The 16,846-nt window shown below is 39.3% G+C and overlaps 1 protein-coding gene across 1 annotated transcript; it reads left to right on the forward strand.

Moving 5' to 3' along the window:
- The first annotated feature begins 11,586 nt into the window (after positions 1–11,586).
- On the forward strand, positions 11,587–15,339 carry LOC6644469. The gene is made up of 7 exons (XM_002066764.4): positions 11,587–12,975; positions 13,031–13,500; positions 13,554–13,882; positions 14,066–14,585; positions 14,638–14,907; positions 14,972–15,121; positions 15,177–15,339. Exons 1-7 carry the CDS (start codon positions 11,640–11,642, stop codon positions 15,300–15,302), a joined length of 3,201 nt encoding a protein of 1,066 aa, XP_002066800.1. The 5' UTR covers positions 11,587–11,639; the 3' UTR covers positions 15,303–15,339.
- Positions 15,340–16,846: the final 1,507 nt, after the last annotated feature.

The raw sequence follows: 16,846 nt of genomic DNA on the forward strand, positions 1-16,846 counted from the left end.
GACATGTACCCACATACATACAAACATATGTATATATAGATGTGTTATTATTTTGGATGATTTTTCATTGGCCAGTCTTAATGCATGTCAAAAGTGAGAATATAGAGAATTCGTCAAAAACCATGTTCTTGTGGAATACCAGGACTGGGATTTACATTTGCTGGACCTTTAATATAAATAATGCGTACCCTTTGAACGATTATATAATAACTTTTTTTTAAAGACTGTTCTTTAAACATAGGGTAGAAAAATTTTTAGTAAAAATAATTAACAATTTCAAGTACAAAATGAGGCGAAATAGAAATTTCGATGTGAAAATATCAAATGTTACTTGAAATATGATCTCCTTCCATTAATTGACAAAGGAAAATAATTAATGTTTACTCAATTAGTACCAATTCCACGCTTAATAGGCTTTTGGTTACGTTTGTCTAATTTAGATATTTGGAAATATTTTAAATATAGATTTATCTAGTAGTTTTAAATAGCATTTATGTGGTTTTGTTTGGTTGTCTCTGGCAACCCGTTTTAATGAGTTTTGATCAAATTAATTGACGGCATTGAAATTATTACAATTCTGTATGATTTCAAATGGAATGAAATATTTATGGCAGTCAGACAGTCAAGAGAGTGAAAGCGGCAGGCAGGGAACGGTAGGGCCGAGCTAGGCCAGTCAGTCACTCAGCTGCCAAATTATAATGTGACGCACATTAAGTGCCACGTACTCCTCAGCTTTATCATTTGCATGCTGGCAGCGTAATCACCAAGTAGTGGGCGGGGCCAAGCAGCATAAAGCAGCCAAAAGGAACAGAAGGTAGGAGGCAGGCGGCAGGATATCCTGTCACGTTTTCAGTTGACTTGACTGGCTTGTGTAGTGAGTGGAGTGGAGTCGATGGTGGAGTAGACGGGGCTAGGTGGAGGAGTACTTAACCGTTCAAGTTGCCGCTGGGCCACTGCCGTCAATGTCTGCTGGATCTGGTTTGGTCTGGCCTGGCCTGGTCTGGTCTGGTCTAGTGTGGGTCTGGGGCTGATGTAGCTCAGCTTGTGCCTAGCCTGTGCCTTCTTGTTGTAGTGGTGTGAAAATTAAAGGAATTCCGTTATTATTTTGCCTTTTTTCCCTACCTCCTCTCAGCCTTGTGCTTTTGCTTCATCTTCGTTGCATCTTTTCTAGAGCACTTTGTTGCAAATTATGTCGACGGCAACGGCGAAAGCAAATGTTGCATATGCATATGCATGTGGCATGTGGCATGGGGCCATGTCACAAGTACTTAGCAGACTCATGACAGTTTCTTTTTCCGTCCTCGTCTGCCCGTGAGTGCTGGCAACATTGAACGTTGTGTAAACTGAGGTTTCGCCAGGGAGTATAGGCGGAGTTCGGAGCGTGAAAGTAATTTGCAAAGTAGAAATAGAAGCATAAGCACCAAATACAGTTGCATGTGGCAAGTTGTGTTTGCTGGTTAAGCAGTTCCTTGTTGTTGTTTATGTTGCTGTTGCTCTGTGCCATGTTTTTTGCTGGCAGCTCATTATGTGGCTAGATTTTGTGTCATCTTTGAAACATACATACATAAATGTGAAGTTAGGTTAAACAAGAAAATGGAGTCACAAAGTTTGCCCATAAAGCATAATACAAAAATTTCAAAAGGAACGATGATGGGCAAGTGTCTAAGCTCAAGTTGATACAACATCAAACTCTGAATAAATAACATGCATATACATATGAATTCAACATCAAGCTGAAAAGATTTTCCAAGTGCGATGTAAAACCCATAGCTGTAAAATCAATTTAAAAACTCACATAGGCCTAATCCAATTTGCAACAAATCAGATGCATTAAAGAAAATATAATACAACTGTACTTTTGACTAGAATTACAGTCAAATCCACATGTTGTGGAAAAACACTTCTAATTTGAATGTAGCCTTATGTATAACAACGGCAGGATGTCAAGTGGCCGATGCCGAGCCTAAAATATTAATTGTTTTCGACCCCCGAAAATGTGGGTTTGAGTATCACTAGAATTAAATCTTCTAAAAACAATACGCTATCTTCTAAATACGCTCCGTACTTTCGTAAATAAAATCAGTTCATGATTAAATGAAGTTTGTATTTTATTTGCATCTCCCTGGAATCGCAATTCACATACTGTATCCCTTTCATATCCTTTCATCCCTTTAAGGTAACAAAGATGGAGTAAACGTAAAGCTACGTTTCTCCTCCTAAAAAATTTGTTACCATCTATAATATATTTTTCTCTTTTTATATAAATCTTAAGCTAAGCAATTTTTAAAATGAAATAAACAGAAGAAATTAGCTGATAAACTTATATAAAAAAAGAAAGAATACGTTACGTTATTTTTCTATTGGTGTTTTAAAATGCTTTGCAGTTTAAAATTAAAGTGTCCCCGACGAAGGAGTCCACAGACAAGAGTGGTTATCTAGAAAGAGAGTGGTATGTAGGCAGGGTAAAATATACGCGAGGCACTCTCCTGGATGGCACATCCACCATTGTTTGGCATGCAAGAACTGAAAACGGATTAAGTTGCCAAATGGGAAAATCGAATGTCACCAGCAGCAGCAGCAGCAGCAATAGCAGCAAACCGAACCAAAATGCATTGCTTTGACGAAAAAAAAGTTGTCGATTGTGCCAGTGGCGTCTAGACGGCATTTATCATGCAGTGAAGAGATACATTCGTTTGATATGCGGCCATAATTATTTAAAGAATCAAATGCTATAGTCTATTATACTCGATCCCTGATCAACTTTGGTCTTAGGTCTCACGGCTCCATTTGGGCCAAAACATTATTTGCACACGCTGCCAGGGGATAATTAACCCCAATGATTTTGGCCACCCTTTTGGGGCAGACTCATTAGTGGTTAGCCTAGGGATTGTGAACTAGAAGGGGTTATTGGTAGTTGAATTTAAAATCAGTTTGGGTTGAACGGGGTTTTGGTTTGCTTTTTGCCTGGAAGTGTTAGTGCAGGTGGCAATAATTGAAAAACTTTTGGCCAGCCTACTAATTAAAAGTTTTTTTTACAATTTATTTTTGGTAGTCATAATCAGGACTCTAGTGGGAATTGAAGTTAAGAGTCTTTTGTGTACTTGATGTTCATGACTTTGGCTTTTATTAAATTAAAAGTTTTTGCCATTGCCGTTGCTGTTGCTGTTGTTGTTGCTATTGCTTTTGCCATTGCTGGTGTCAGGCCATGAGTTGTTAATATGATTATGGGAAACAACAAGACAAGGACCAAGTACTAGAAGAAATCGCTTGGCGACTGCCGAGACTTATGACAACAATTTGTGCCACAGGAATTATTGATTGAATTTCAAGTTGCATTTGTTAAAACTAGTTCAAATGCAGTTCGAATGAAAAACATAGAAACCAATAGAGAGACAAAGCCGGAGGGAAAGCGACAAGAATGAAATAGATTGTAATAGAGACAGAGAAGGAGAGAGACAAGTCCCTGCTCTTGCTAATGAAATTGTGCATTCAATCGAGTGGAACGATGGGAAAAGTCAATAAAATTGATGCAGGCCCAGCCCAACTAAATGGAGGCAAGTTAGGGCGTGGCACTTGCTTGCCAACTGCCAAATGAACTTGATGAAAAAATGGAAATTGTTGATGGGAATTTAGCAAATGCAAATGCTCACTAAGCCAAAACTTCTTCAATGGGCACAGCACAGCAATTGGAAAATCACTCAAGAAAGAATTAAGCAAATATTAAGTACGCTGTGCTTCCTGTCGATAAAGACGAAAACTTTCAAATTGTTTCGTTCGCTTCCACTTGTTATACATACATATAAACGCTTTATAATTCAAAAGATGGCTAGCAAATTTGATGGTGGTGACCCATCTCAACCAGCCAACCAGCCAACCAACCAACCAACATAACAAACAAACGGCAAGTGCACTTAGCTAATAAATCTTTAATACTGCCAACATTTCTTTCTTTCCTTCGCATTCGCGACCAGAAAATTTTCCACTTTCAAGGTTGTCCCATTCAAGTGGCACCAAGGAAAAGGCGCGAGTGCTGTCAAAAATTTTCATTCTTGAATAATTTGTGTGCGATTCGTAAAGAATTTTTCATACTTTACCTATTTTCTTTGCTCTCACTCGCTCGCCGCTCTCACTCTCACTCTCGGCTAACCTTCATCAGTAAGCCAATTATGGTATTAAACAACTTTTTTCATCTCATTCCTGTAAGAGCATGACCAGAATGTGGAATGGGAGGAGCAGCGGCAAGGTCAGGTCAGCAAATGTTGCCGCTTGCTGGTCACCACCGCCTGCCACTTGCCGCCTGTCGCCGGTCGACAGGCGACTGCATTTAAATGTAAATTGAAATTAATTTTGACTTGAGCAAAAGGAAAACCAACAGCGTCATGGCCACCTTTTGCCATGATCCAGAGTTGGTTGTTACTACCTTCTATCTGTGCATTTTCAAGAGTTTGCTGGAGCTATCGTGACAGATAGCATTAGCCAATCGCCAGAAGCTTCCAATTGTTAGTAGAGGATGTAATCCAAGTCGATGTCATGATTTCAAGACACTTTTCTTCGTTCTATTTGATGTAGGTTACGGTTCGTTGTTATTGTTACTCAAGTCTTTGAAGTGGTCCTACCTTGTCCCTTCCCTATTGACGTTTCTTCAATAAAAGAAAAGCCATGAAATTGATGAATTTGACATTTGGCAGGCAATTTAATATGCATCAGCTAAATGTCTTTGTTGAGGTGGGATATAGACCACGAGATGTTTTATATATCTATATGTATATCGGAAAGAGGATGTCTTAGGTGTCTTTAACTTTAAACAAAATTAAAAAACTATTGAGCTAATGCCAATAGTGAAATGAATCAATACAGGCGCAAGGTCAGTTTAAAGGTTATAACCACTAACCATAGAACACATAGATGGGACAAACTCATGATTTTTTGATTGCAAACGCTACCCTAGTCATGGAACCCCAGAGAACTTCGGGAAAACCCGAACGCTCTCACTCTCAATGAGAGCGTAAAATGGGGAGAGGGCAAAGCAGCTACGAAAAAATTTCAGTCTAGCACAGACTACAGAACGACGAAGGCAGGCCTACGTCGCTTGTGATTTCATTCTGTCTATGTATGTGTACACTCGTCTGTACATGCTCAGGCTTCGTAGTGTGTGTGTGACGTGAAGTTGTACAACATCGCATTTCAATAGCTCGCTCGACCAAAATTTTTAATTTTCGACAAAACAGCGACTATGCGAATAAGAAATGCCCCTGTGGAAAGAATATCAAGAAATATTGCCATCTTCTTCGTATGTATCCCGGTGGCTGTAACGATAGAGTGCTCGCTTCGTGATGTGACTTGGGGAATGTCCCTGGTTCGATTCCCACTTCGGAACCGACCAATATGGTTTTTTTTCTATTTTTTAATAAATAAATAAATAAAAAATAAATAAATAATAAATGAATAAAAAAGAAAAATAAACAATAAGCGAGCACTCTATCGTTCTTTGATATTCTCATTGAGAGTGAGAGCGTTCGGGTTTTCCCGAAGTTCTCTGGGGTTCCATGACTAGGGTAGCGTTTGCAATCAAAAAATCATGAGTTTGTCCCATCTATGTGTTCTATGGTTAGTGTTATAACGTTAGATAACTTCCAAGGAAAAACTAAAAATAATTTTTCATATTTTCACTCCAGCAACCGTCTTCAGGGGAAGTGTTGCAACTTCTTATGTTTTGTTTTTCGGACTATGTGGCTCGCTTTGCATGTTCCTCTAAAGCTTTTCTCTTTCCCTTTTCCGGTGTGATGGTTGAAGTAATAGGTTGATGTGCTTCACCAAATGATAAGTGAAAATATAAAATAACTTGAAATATAATATATATTGATACCGTGTTTAAAATCGGTCTTGAAAAAAATAAAATATATAAATGTAGATTTAAATGTCACCGTAAGACGAAGAGTTTACAGTTGCTAGACTTATCGTTCTATTATATACATGTCCACTTACATATGTATATGTAAGGCATTTCTCATCACCCAAGATAAAATTCTTTTCATTTTTCTGTTAATAGATACATATTTACTTTGAATTAGCGTTCATTTCTTACTAAATTTATTACAATTTTTGGAAAAAATTAGATTATAAAAAGAACATGTGTAACAAGTTTCTGGGAATCAAAACAGAGAACAGAAATGATTGACTTATACTTTTCAAACTTGGCAGTGTGAAATTTTGCAAATTGCTCTATGGAGTTGAAGTACCGGAAATATGCCGCTGTTTACACTTTTTGAAGGAAAGTAGATCAAATAATATGAGTAGATGGTAAATGGTTTAAATAGCAAGTTTTTCCTGTTGCTTAAATTAGCAAAAGTCAAACTGAAATTTAAATAATCCCGATTCTTCATTGCTCTCAATCTCATTCACAGTCCCGTCATCGTCAGCCACTTGATGTTAGCTCCATGCTTCTCATTCTAATAACCCTAAGTGCTTTCAACTTTCAAATTGAAAAGTCAACAGAAAGCATAGCCAAATAGCAAAGGCAGCAAATAGCAAAAGTTGAACACACAAAACAACTCAGCGGCAGGGCAGAGGTGGTGGTAGGGTGCTGTTCCGGCGGGTGGGTGGGGGTGTATTTAGGGGTGGGGTGTGAAAGGGGTACAGAGTATGACGCGACTTAAAATTACAAAAGATTAAAAAGCGAAATATAAATATTTATCTGCGGTCCTTAGCTTCACACAGTTGACAGTGAAGAGCGAGTCAGTCAGCCGAAGAGTCACTCACAATCAGTGCCCTGGTCCAGATCCAGGTTAGGCTGATGCAAAATAGTGGGCCCAGGATATGGTCATGGGATTAGTGGTGGGGTCCCGGGTGCGGTGTAAGGGTACCTTTGTGTGTGGGACACTTTGAGCTCATGTAAATCCATTTTAATTAATTCGAGACAAAGGTTATTTCCTCAGCATAATAATGAACTTAGATCCAAGGGGTTTTGACCTAACCAGGTACCCCCCTCCACCACTCCACCTTCTCTCCGCTGAATGCCTCTTGAAAAAGCAAAGCGGCGGCCGTTTGGATTTTGTGAAAGGATTTGCATTTCATTTCAAGTGGATGAATGAATTTGAATCGAGTCGATGCGCCTGACTGATGCTGCAAATTAAAAAAAAAAGAAAAAATAAGAAAACAGAAAACGAGAGAAACGAATGAAAATGAAAAGTCCCTGTACGATTTGCTGGAGGACCAAAGTCAAAACCAAGTCACAAGAAATGTCAAATTTTATTACATCAAATTCGAATGTTAAGTGGATTTGAATATTGATTGCAGCTTAGACGACGAAACGCAATCGGTCTAGCTCTATTTTGCATATTTCGCTTTATTTATTTTCCTGCACGAGACAAAACTTTTACTCAGACATTATTTGATCCGCTTTGCACGACAAAATGTTTCCCTCTCTGCCCCCCTCTCGACCCACTTGGCGTAAATCAGCTTACTCAAATTACGGCCCACTCGAGCGTATGTCGAAAATTTCGGCTTCATATTAGCTATGATGATCGTAGTCCTTTGGCTGCATTCACAATTATCTGCACTTGTTTAACTTCATTATGTCAACGATGTTCAAATAAAATGCACCCCGACCAAAAAACAAATAAGAAGAACAAAAATCCCACTGCAAACTCAAAGTTTATTTTGTTGGCAAAGGTTCCAGTGAATTCGCCTTTTTGGCTTTTTGCTCCCATGGTATGCAGCAACATTGGCATTGGCAATTTTGTCAGCTCAAAGTCATAACGGCTTCGACTACCAGGCCATGGCCATCATTTATGCCTTTGAGCTCATAATTGCCTGTAATTAAGGTGTATCGGCTTGGACCCAGCCAGCTCGAATCAAAACCTGAACCTAAACGTAAGCCTGAGTCTGGGTCAAAGTAAAATTACACAAAAATTCCAATAGCCGTAGACCAGAAGCATTTGCACGGCTGCTGACGGCTGCCTGCTGACTGCATAGGCAGAAAGATCCAGCTAAATGGTTGTTGGCCGATGAATATTGACTGGCAGCCGTCTCTGAGCTAACATTAAATGACATAGCGTAATTGAGAGTTTGAGTTTGAGTTAACTCGGTTTTCGTTTTGGCTGTGTAACATAATTTCATCAAATTTTAGCAAATTTTAAATTCCATCATATTCCGTTTGTAGCAGACTTTGTTCCTGTTGACAGGCAAAACTTTTGTAAAAGGAGTTGAGCTCAAACATGCTTAAGGCGAAAACATGAGCAGGATAATCAAACATATGAGTGGAGAGACACTGCAGGATGCGGAGATGCAGGTGGTGTAGAAGGCAGAAGCTTGCTTGTTAATTAAGAGCCAGAAAACAAAGTCATAAAGGAGACGACAACAACACAAAAACAACCAACAACGGCAACAAGGCAAAGGGAAAGGAAAATCCGAAGAAACATCAACATACACACACACACAGACAAACATGCAACACATAAAAGAAAACGTGCCCGCAGTGTGTATGTGAAAGAGAGAGAACGGGAGCAGAGAATGGGCAAAATGTTTATGGCCATAAATATGTATATGTTTATATACAAAAAGGACTAAGGCTTGGCTGGCTAATGATAAATATGTAGAAACATATAAAACTTTTTTCTTTTTTTTTTTTGGTTGCTTCAGCTTCTGTTGCTTTTTCTTTTTCATTCACTTGCATTTTTAAGTCTTTTGCTTAAGCAGGAGGCAACACATGGACCTGGCAAACGACAACTGTCACATTTTAATGAATAAATTCGATTCCATTGTCACGCATCCTGTGCTACAGCAAAATATTACGCATACGCCCCACATTCATTCTGGCATGCGCGTGTCTGGGAATTCGGTTCGGCTGCTCTAGATAGATACTCCAGCCATCCATTGGCGATTTATTAATATATGCGTAAAGCGTTTTCCTCTGGCCATTTGCTGCCACAACAGAGCCATAGAGGTCGGTGTGTGGGTAGAGGGGTCGGGGATCGACATAATTATGGCATGCGTTAAGTACACAAGTTCCACCTTGAATCTTAATGTCAAGTGAAATGAATTTGAAATATTATACAAAGATTTTTAGTTTGCGAACTTTAATCTCAATCATCTGAATTTCCCTGTGGACAAATTAGAAAACTACTTGCTGTCTCTTTCGCTCTCTGTCTCTTTGTTGACGTTTTTCTTTTGTTGTTGTCGCTTCATGTCAAAAGTTTACCACAAGTTAGCCATAAAAAATGTTGCTAGCCATGATCCTTGCCCACACCAAGCCACACGCAGGTCCTTGGAGATATGCAAGTTTTCCTCAAAGTCACATTTTTCTCCATCTCACTTTCTGTCTCTCCCTCTCTCTCTCACACTCTCTCTCTATCTGTGTTTGTGTCTATCTCTCTTCCTTTTTACATCTTACTTTGGATTCTCTTGCATTTTTCATGCACTCATTTGCACTTAGGTTTTTTTTTTCTTTGTACCCATATTGCATGCATATTTCTGCTTTTCTTCTACAGTTCCCTATGGGAGTAGGGAAACTTTGCCATAATTTGCCGTAACTTGTCTACCTTCCGTTTTACACATCATCGAGTCCTGGGAGTCCTAAGACTCATACTTGTACCTGAGAGTGCCAAACACATGAAGGTGGTAATGCATGGTGAGGTGGTAGCTTCCATCCTGGGCATCATTTAGTGGTAAATTTCCGTCTTAGTTGCCAAACGAACATCATACGTGACATTTTGCAAATTCTGTTTTCCAACCTGCATGCATGTATGTGTGTGTGACTATGCATGTGAAAGCGTGTGTGTGTGTGAACCTAGTAGGTTCACTCCCGACATGGGAGTGTGTGGTTTTTTTCGTTTATGTGGTGCTTTTTCAATTTCGCTCCACTGATTTTGTATTCGATGGAATCTCAGTACACTGCGGCTTACCCAAAGTGTTGATTCTTCTAATTACTTCCCTACACACACACACACACACACACACACACAGATGAAGACACCCTCAACCAAGATGGCAACAAAATGATTGTAAAGATGGCGCACAAAATCATTAATAGATATCAAAATTCACTTCATCAGCTAAAAACGTGTACTAGATATAATTCAAAGCTTTAAAGTCCAATTAAGGTACAGTAGCAAGACTAAATAACAATCATTTGTTTCGAATACTATTGAGTATATTCCATTCTAAACCAAAGAGAGTTAATGTCTTAAGCGCAAGCAGTTCTTTTTTTGTCTATGCCATAAACAACAAAGGATAATTATGGAATTTCTGCATTGGTTGCCAATGGTTTCTAAATTGAAAATTGTCTATTAATTAAATCAGTGATTTTGTAAATAAATCCTTTTGCTGCATAGCTTGCGCATTCGCCCAACAGGCTTAAAGGATAATAAGTCTAGGCATAGGAAACTCGTAAGAAAATCCAAGCCAAGCAACCACCCACCGACACAATTCTATTCACATAGGGAATTCTGCTCTAATGATGATCCCAAAAGTCAACTTTGCTGAAGTAAAACATACCCAAGCTTTCTCTCTCTCACCCACACACACACACACACACACACAGACACCAACATACCATAGTGGTATTAATGCCATAATTCGTTAGTTACAGGCAACTGCAACAAGGATTAAGACATATTAAAGTTTTGTTAGGTGCAGTTTTTGAGGCAAGAAAATTTTCGGTTGAAGCGGAATCCTTATGCCATGCAAATTTCATTTGCCCAACCTACGACGTCCCTCCCCATGTGACCCACATTAAAATAATAATTTTGAAAGACAGAAAGGAAGGAGGAACAAGAGTAAGGAGATGGGTAAGGTTGGGCATGTTATAAACGCAATATATGGCATAACTTTTACGCACTGAGCACAGAGAAAGAGTGAGAGAGAGAGAGAACCGTCCGAGCATCGCGTATAAATTTGCAATATATTTTATATGGAGTTGCAGATGCATTTGCAGCTGCTACCGACCCCACAAAGCGCCCCTCTTGTCCAGCCTGATTCTGAACTTGCTCTTTGTTTTGTTTTTTTTTTGCAAAAGTTACAGGTCAAGTGTTAATTTTTCTTTTTTTCAGTTATGGGCAAAGTTTGTGCAAATGACTTTGACCAAGCAAACGAACAGCCAGAGTGGAGATGGAATAGGAGTAAAATGAAATCAAATAAATTGAATTTCTTGGCTGAATTTCATTTAATAGAATTGTGGAAAGTGTTTAGTTATACTCATTTTTCTCTTTCGGGCCGTATCTGTGGGTAAACATTTAGCCAGGCACAGCCAGGCACGAATAATTTAAGATCTTTCAACACTTTGGCCGAACATTTTTTATGAGCCAACGTTGTCTAATAAAACTTATGTGTCTGGGAGCCATAAAAATAACATTGACACGAGCCAGAGAAAACGAATGGATGGGTTAAAAACGAGAAGCAAGGAATATGCAAACTTGTCGGAGTGCTTATTGTTTTGAATCCCGCCGCGTTAGCATTTGGCAAACATAAACCAACACCAAGACCGAGGCAAAGCCAAACATATCCAACACACAAGCATGAAAGATGAACGCAGAATAAACACTTTGGAGGAACACATACAAACATTGCCTAGCAAACAGTGTGGCAAAATTCATATATTCCCCCCTTTTTGTCACAACTAGTTTAAGTTATATTTTCTCCAAATGGATACTAAAAACAATGGCACCACAACCACAGTGCGTCGAACTTCCAGGCCCCTCCGAAAAAAACGTTCATCTTATCGCCAAAGCAGACGTTCAACCTTTGATAGTGAGCAGAGCGGCGATTTGCTAGGACCTGAAAAAAGAATATCCCAACAGCGTGTTTTCCTCTACATTCAGTTGAATGTGATTGATAAATTGCCAGAGACAGCTTACCCCATGGAATTGCATTTGTTTCATGTGAAGAACACATTGCAGAAGATGCAGGAGAAGTATACCAAGGATACCATAATCTATCAGAATGAGTTCTCCATGAATAAGCCCGTCTTTGCCATGGGTATCATGCAAGACGATATCAATGATATGAACACATTCAGTGATAATCCATTGGTCATTACGCTGTATCAAAGGATACCGCGTCATCGCAAGGGTCATATGAAGACCATAAACATGTCTTTCAATGCAAAGTGCGATGGTGCCGACTATACGGCAAGCACATCAAGTACCACGCAAATGGATGGTATTCCAGATCAAAATTTTTCAAAAACGACTGGCAATTCGGAAAGTGTCGAGGCAGAGGGTGAAAGCGAACAGGGTAATCAAGTGGGAGAGCGTCTGCAATTCATTTCCCGAGGTAATTGTGATCTGCTTCAGCTCTTTCAGCGACGACGTTTCATCAGTAATGTGGAAATCTTTCTATATCCGCAATATAAACGTTTGCTGCGAACTCCCACAAGCGAAAAAATTACGACTAGTACCCAATGGCATATGTACTCAATTCTGCCAATGCTGAAGAACTTTAATTTCAATAATCTAGTATTTATTACCTTGGAATCGATTTACAATGTTCCCGACGATCTCCACGAAAGAGCTGCAGACTTGGGTGTAAGCATTGCCTTTCGCTCGAAGCTACCCAAAGAAAATGGGGATTATCATGTGCTTCCGATATGCAATTACTACAGCTTTAGTTCCCAGATCATTAGCACCCAGAGCACAGGTATTGTCTGGGAGAATATCAAGCGGGACTATAATCCAAGTAAGAATTTCAGTTCCCTGCAAATGGAAACCAATATGCGCATCAAGTTACCTCATATCTTTCGCCAACTACTGGCAACACCCGGAGTGGATCTTAAATTAGATCAGATTGATCCTCTGGTCGATGTGGCCTTAATTAACAACTCTCTGCATCGTTTCGTTCTCACAGAGGAGATGCGTCTAATCCTCGAATCTGCTATATCTCAGAATGACTATGATTTGGTGGTGCAATTGTTTAAGGACACGCCTGAGAATGCCTTCTATGAGGGTGTCATTAACCCCAGCATATTTGTATATCCATCAGGTAAATGGGAATGTTCAATTTGATAAACATTAAGTTGATTCTAATTTGCTTGCAGTGAACAACTGTCGCTTTGCCACTTTGTTGACACCAATTTTCAGGCCTTCAGTCACTCGTCGGACATCTATTCAGAATTCCACTTCCAGTTTCACCACTAATCCTTCAATTGGTCCCATGTTTGCCTCCATTAAGATTTGCTTCTATCAGCCAATTACCCAACGCAATGAAGCTCTGGACACCTACAATGAGTCTGTCCTTAAGACGTCAAAATTGAGACGCTGCTACGACTTACAAGACATACGAAGTGATTGCGAGGAAGATAAGAATGTAGTCGAGGAACTATATAGAGCATTTGATAATCTCATTTCGGATGTGACAGCTTTTATAGTGAATCGTGAGATTAAATCTGTTGAACAGAAACGAGACTATTTCTGCTGTCAATTGGGTAATCTGAATAATATACTTTTGAAACTTTGCGGCGCTGATTTCAACATACGCATGCCAACGAAAAATAATATTGAATTTCGCGTAGGTATTTATCTCCTGAAAAAAAGTGTTGACTATCTTTTGTTTATTCACAGGAGATGATCACTCACATGTACAAGGAGCTAATAGATCGAATCGAGAATCAATTTGATAACTGCAGTTGGGAGAATGTTTGTCATTGTGTTACTGCTTATGAAAAGGAACAGAAGCGTTTAATTGGTATGATGAATGAGCTGAGGATGATGTGCATTATTGGGGAACCAGAGATGGCCAAACAGATATACGAAGAACTCAAGGCGGGCAGCAACAACCAGATGTTCTTCAATTTCTACACATTCTTAAACAATGTAGAGAACTTAAATTTCCATTCCGCCGCCCAGTTTTTCCTGAAAACAACGGATGGATCTCAGGATGAATATTTTCCGTAAGTTATCGATGGGCTTTGTCAATGAATTGCTAATTTTATAAAGCCTTTAAGTAAGTTAGTTATAGGTAACTGAGGCACAAAGACGAGTTTGATTTATTTACAGCCCAAACGATTATTGAGTTACCAATTTATAAACCGATTTATAGACCGACTATGATATTTTTTCATGTTATCTTACAGTTCTCTTGCTAAGCTCTATGTCAACTACATGATGGACTTGCAATCCAAAGATGAAGAAATTGTAAGCGCTGCATATTCGAATATGTTGGAAAATCTACGTATATTTGCCGACAAACATAGTTTGGATATGGATATATGGATTTTGTTGTATTGCTATTACAAGAGCCATGAATATTTACCCGGCATGGAATATGCCCGCTGGAAATATGAAAATCTCTGTGATGTGCCAGCCAAAACTTTATCCAACACTCCCCGCTCTCTGTACGAATTGTTTTTGCCAAATGATTTTGAAATTAGCAATTCGGCGGGAAAAACGAATTTAAAGTTTTATCAAACTTTCAAACTCTTTGCCCGTCTGGGAGCTTATGGTTTCGCTGAGATTGTGTTTGCGCAAATCTCTGAAGATTTCACGCCAGTCGAGGCTTACTTAGTGACAACCACATTGAAGACACTGCAAGGGCAAATTGATGATGAATTTCAAATACATCAATTGGACACTGATAATAACGATCAGCTAATGGTGAGTTACTGGAATATTTTCGGTGCTGTCACATCCATATCTATCTGCATAGCACTATTATCAAGCTCATGTCAATGGAAATGCACTCTATTCACGTGGAAGTTTCGATGAGGCCATTGTACAATTCAAGGATCTCTTGAACATCACTGAACCCAATGTCGGCTGCATATTTGAGATAAGCCTCATGCGACTGGCTCACTTAGCTTTTGAACGCGAAGATTATGAATTGGCTAGTCAAGCTTTTGAGATGTGTTTGCCTAGTGACAACAAGCCAAAGAAACATTTTATGGCCAACTATGGCAAGGCGTTGGCCCTTTATTATGTATTTATATATTATATATGTCCTTCCCTTAAGAGTTTATTTCAAAATCATTCATACCTTTCAGATGAATCACTTGGAAGAAGCCACCGAATATTTGGCTAAATGTACGGAAGTGGAGGTGTTTATGCCCGATATTTGGGGCTATTTGGCCATCATTAATTTGCGTATGAATCGCAATAAACGAGCTTTGGACTGCTGGAAAATGGCCAAGATGGTGAGTAGGGCAAGTGTATTTCCCTTTACTTTGATTGAAACGTGATCCACTTTAGTATCCTGAAATTGAATTGAATAATCACATCTATGAGGAATTGGAGAAAATCAAGTTTACCGATTTACACTTGCTGGTGGATGATGATGGGAATCCTGCCGAGACAGTAACCTTTCAAATATTCTAAAATTCCATCCCAGGCAATAAACCAAAATTTTATTTAAGTTTCCTAGCTGTCGCTTTAAGCTGAAATCTCAGTTAGGCGAAGTGGTTTTACCTTAATGAAGATTAACTATTTGTGTGTCTACACCCTTCAAACATATACATGCATATATAATACACACTATATGTATACATATATATAGTATATATGATATGTTTACAAGGTTTTTCGGCCTCTGTCTCTGGCTCCGTGCACTGCCCGCTTCTACTTTGTCTCTGTCGAGCACGCACTTATCAAAAATGTAACCGCAAAGCAGCATCACGTACAACCAACAACAACAAAAACAATGCATTTTTGGCCAAGGTTAGGCCAGCAAAAGCAACAACTACAGCAGCTAGTGAGACACGTAGTTAAACCCTTTCGCCTAACACTCAACTCAGGACAGGTGTTTGTTGTTTTTAAGGATGTCCTCCCCTCACACATGAACAAAGGGGTATATGGAATTTGTCAATCATCAGAGTCCATGCAAAAATATTAGCTAAGAACTACAAAGTTTAGCAAAGCGTTTTTTTGGATATTAAATTAAATTGTCAAGTGTCAGTTTTTACAGATATATTTCCACAAAAAAAGTGTATAAAAAGAGTCGCCTATGTGGCAGACTGCCTCTTCTCTCATTCTATGTGTTTGTTTAGCCAACCAGCGAGTGCTGTAAAATCCGCTTTGACAGCTCGGTTGCCTTCCATTTACCCTCCGCACCCAATTCATGCATCCATCCTCATTGAAAACTTATGGCGAAACGGGCGAAGGGAGTCCAGTTGGGGGTGTGCCACTGTGCTGGGTGTTTGTGTTGGTCTTGGTGGGACAAACTCCAGCTATAACTACAACAAGAACTACATATGCTAATGACGAGGCAGGCAGGACCAGAGCCACTCAGCTACACTGCCAGCTTTTAGCTAGTTTAAGGCCAAACTCTTGGCACACATTGGCTGCATCATCAAAATGAAATTTGTGTGAGTAAACACATACATATAGAGGTACACACACACACACACAGCCCATACTCAGCCCATACTTGGGCCCAAAGTACAGGTAAAGGCTATATAAATGGGTGGGACATCTGCTTGTAAAAAAGGCTTTAAAAATGCGTTTTTAGTTTGAAGTAAACAAACGAAAAAAAAAACTTGTTTATGCAAATCGAAAAGAAGCCCGACCCTGGCTGTAGTTCTTCAACAATTCAAAACCTCCCACTTCATCCCATATCATCTCATTCCACTCAGTCTTTCCATTATGGCAACTTACTGATTCTGCTGCTGCTGCCGTTGCATGTTGCGTGTTGCCTGGCACAGCAAAATCAATTAGACACTTGCATTTACATAGGAACAACAACAATTGGAATTGCAATTTAATGTTCTGCTTCTGCTTTTGCTAATGATAATGTTGTTTGTGTGTGCCTATTATGGTTGTTGTTTCAGCGGTGACTGCGGTGTCCTTAATGGTGGTCAGGGGAAGAGGGAAGAGCCCCCGAGGTTTTCACATGTCATTAGCATTTGTATTATCAGACATTTCGG

Source organism: Drosophila willistoni (assembly GCF_018902025.1).
Source record: "Drosophila willistoni isolate 14030-0811.24 chromosome 2R unlocalized genomic scaffold, UCI_dwil_1.1 Seg167, whole genome shotgun sequence".
Lineage (NCBI taxonomy): Eukaryota > Metazoa > Arthropoda > Insecta > Diptera > Drosophilidae > Drosophila > Drosophila willistoni.

Coding starts and splice junctions, on each gene's coding strand:
- LOC6644469 (XM_002066764.4), top strand. CDS start 11,640: ATGGATACTAAAAACAATGGCACCACAACCACAGTGCGTCGAACTTCC. Junction 12,976..13,030: donor CATATTTGTATATCCATCAG/GTAAATGGGAAT, acceptor ATTTGCTTGCAG/TGAACAACTGTCGCTTTGCC. Junction 14,586..14,637: donor ATAATAACGATCAGCTAATG/GTGAGTTACTGG, acceptor CTATCTGCATAG/CACTATTATCAAGCTCATGT.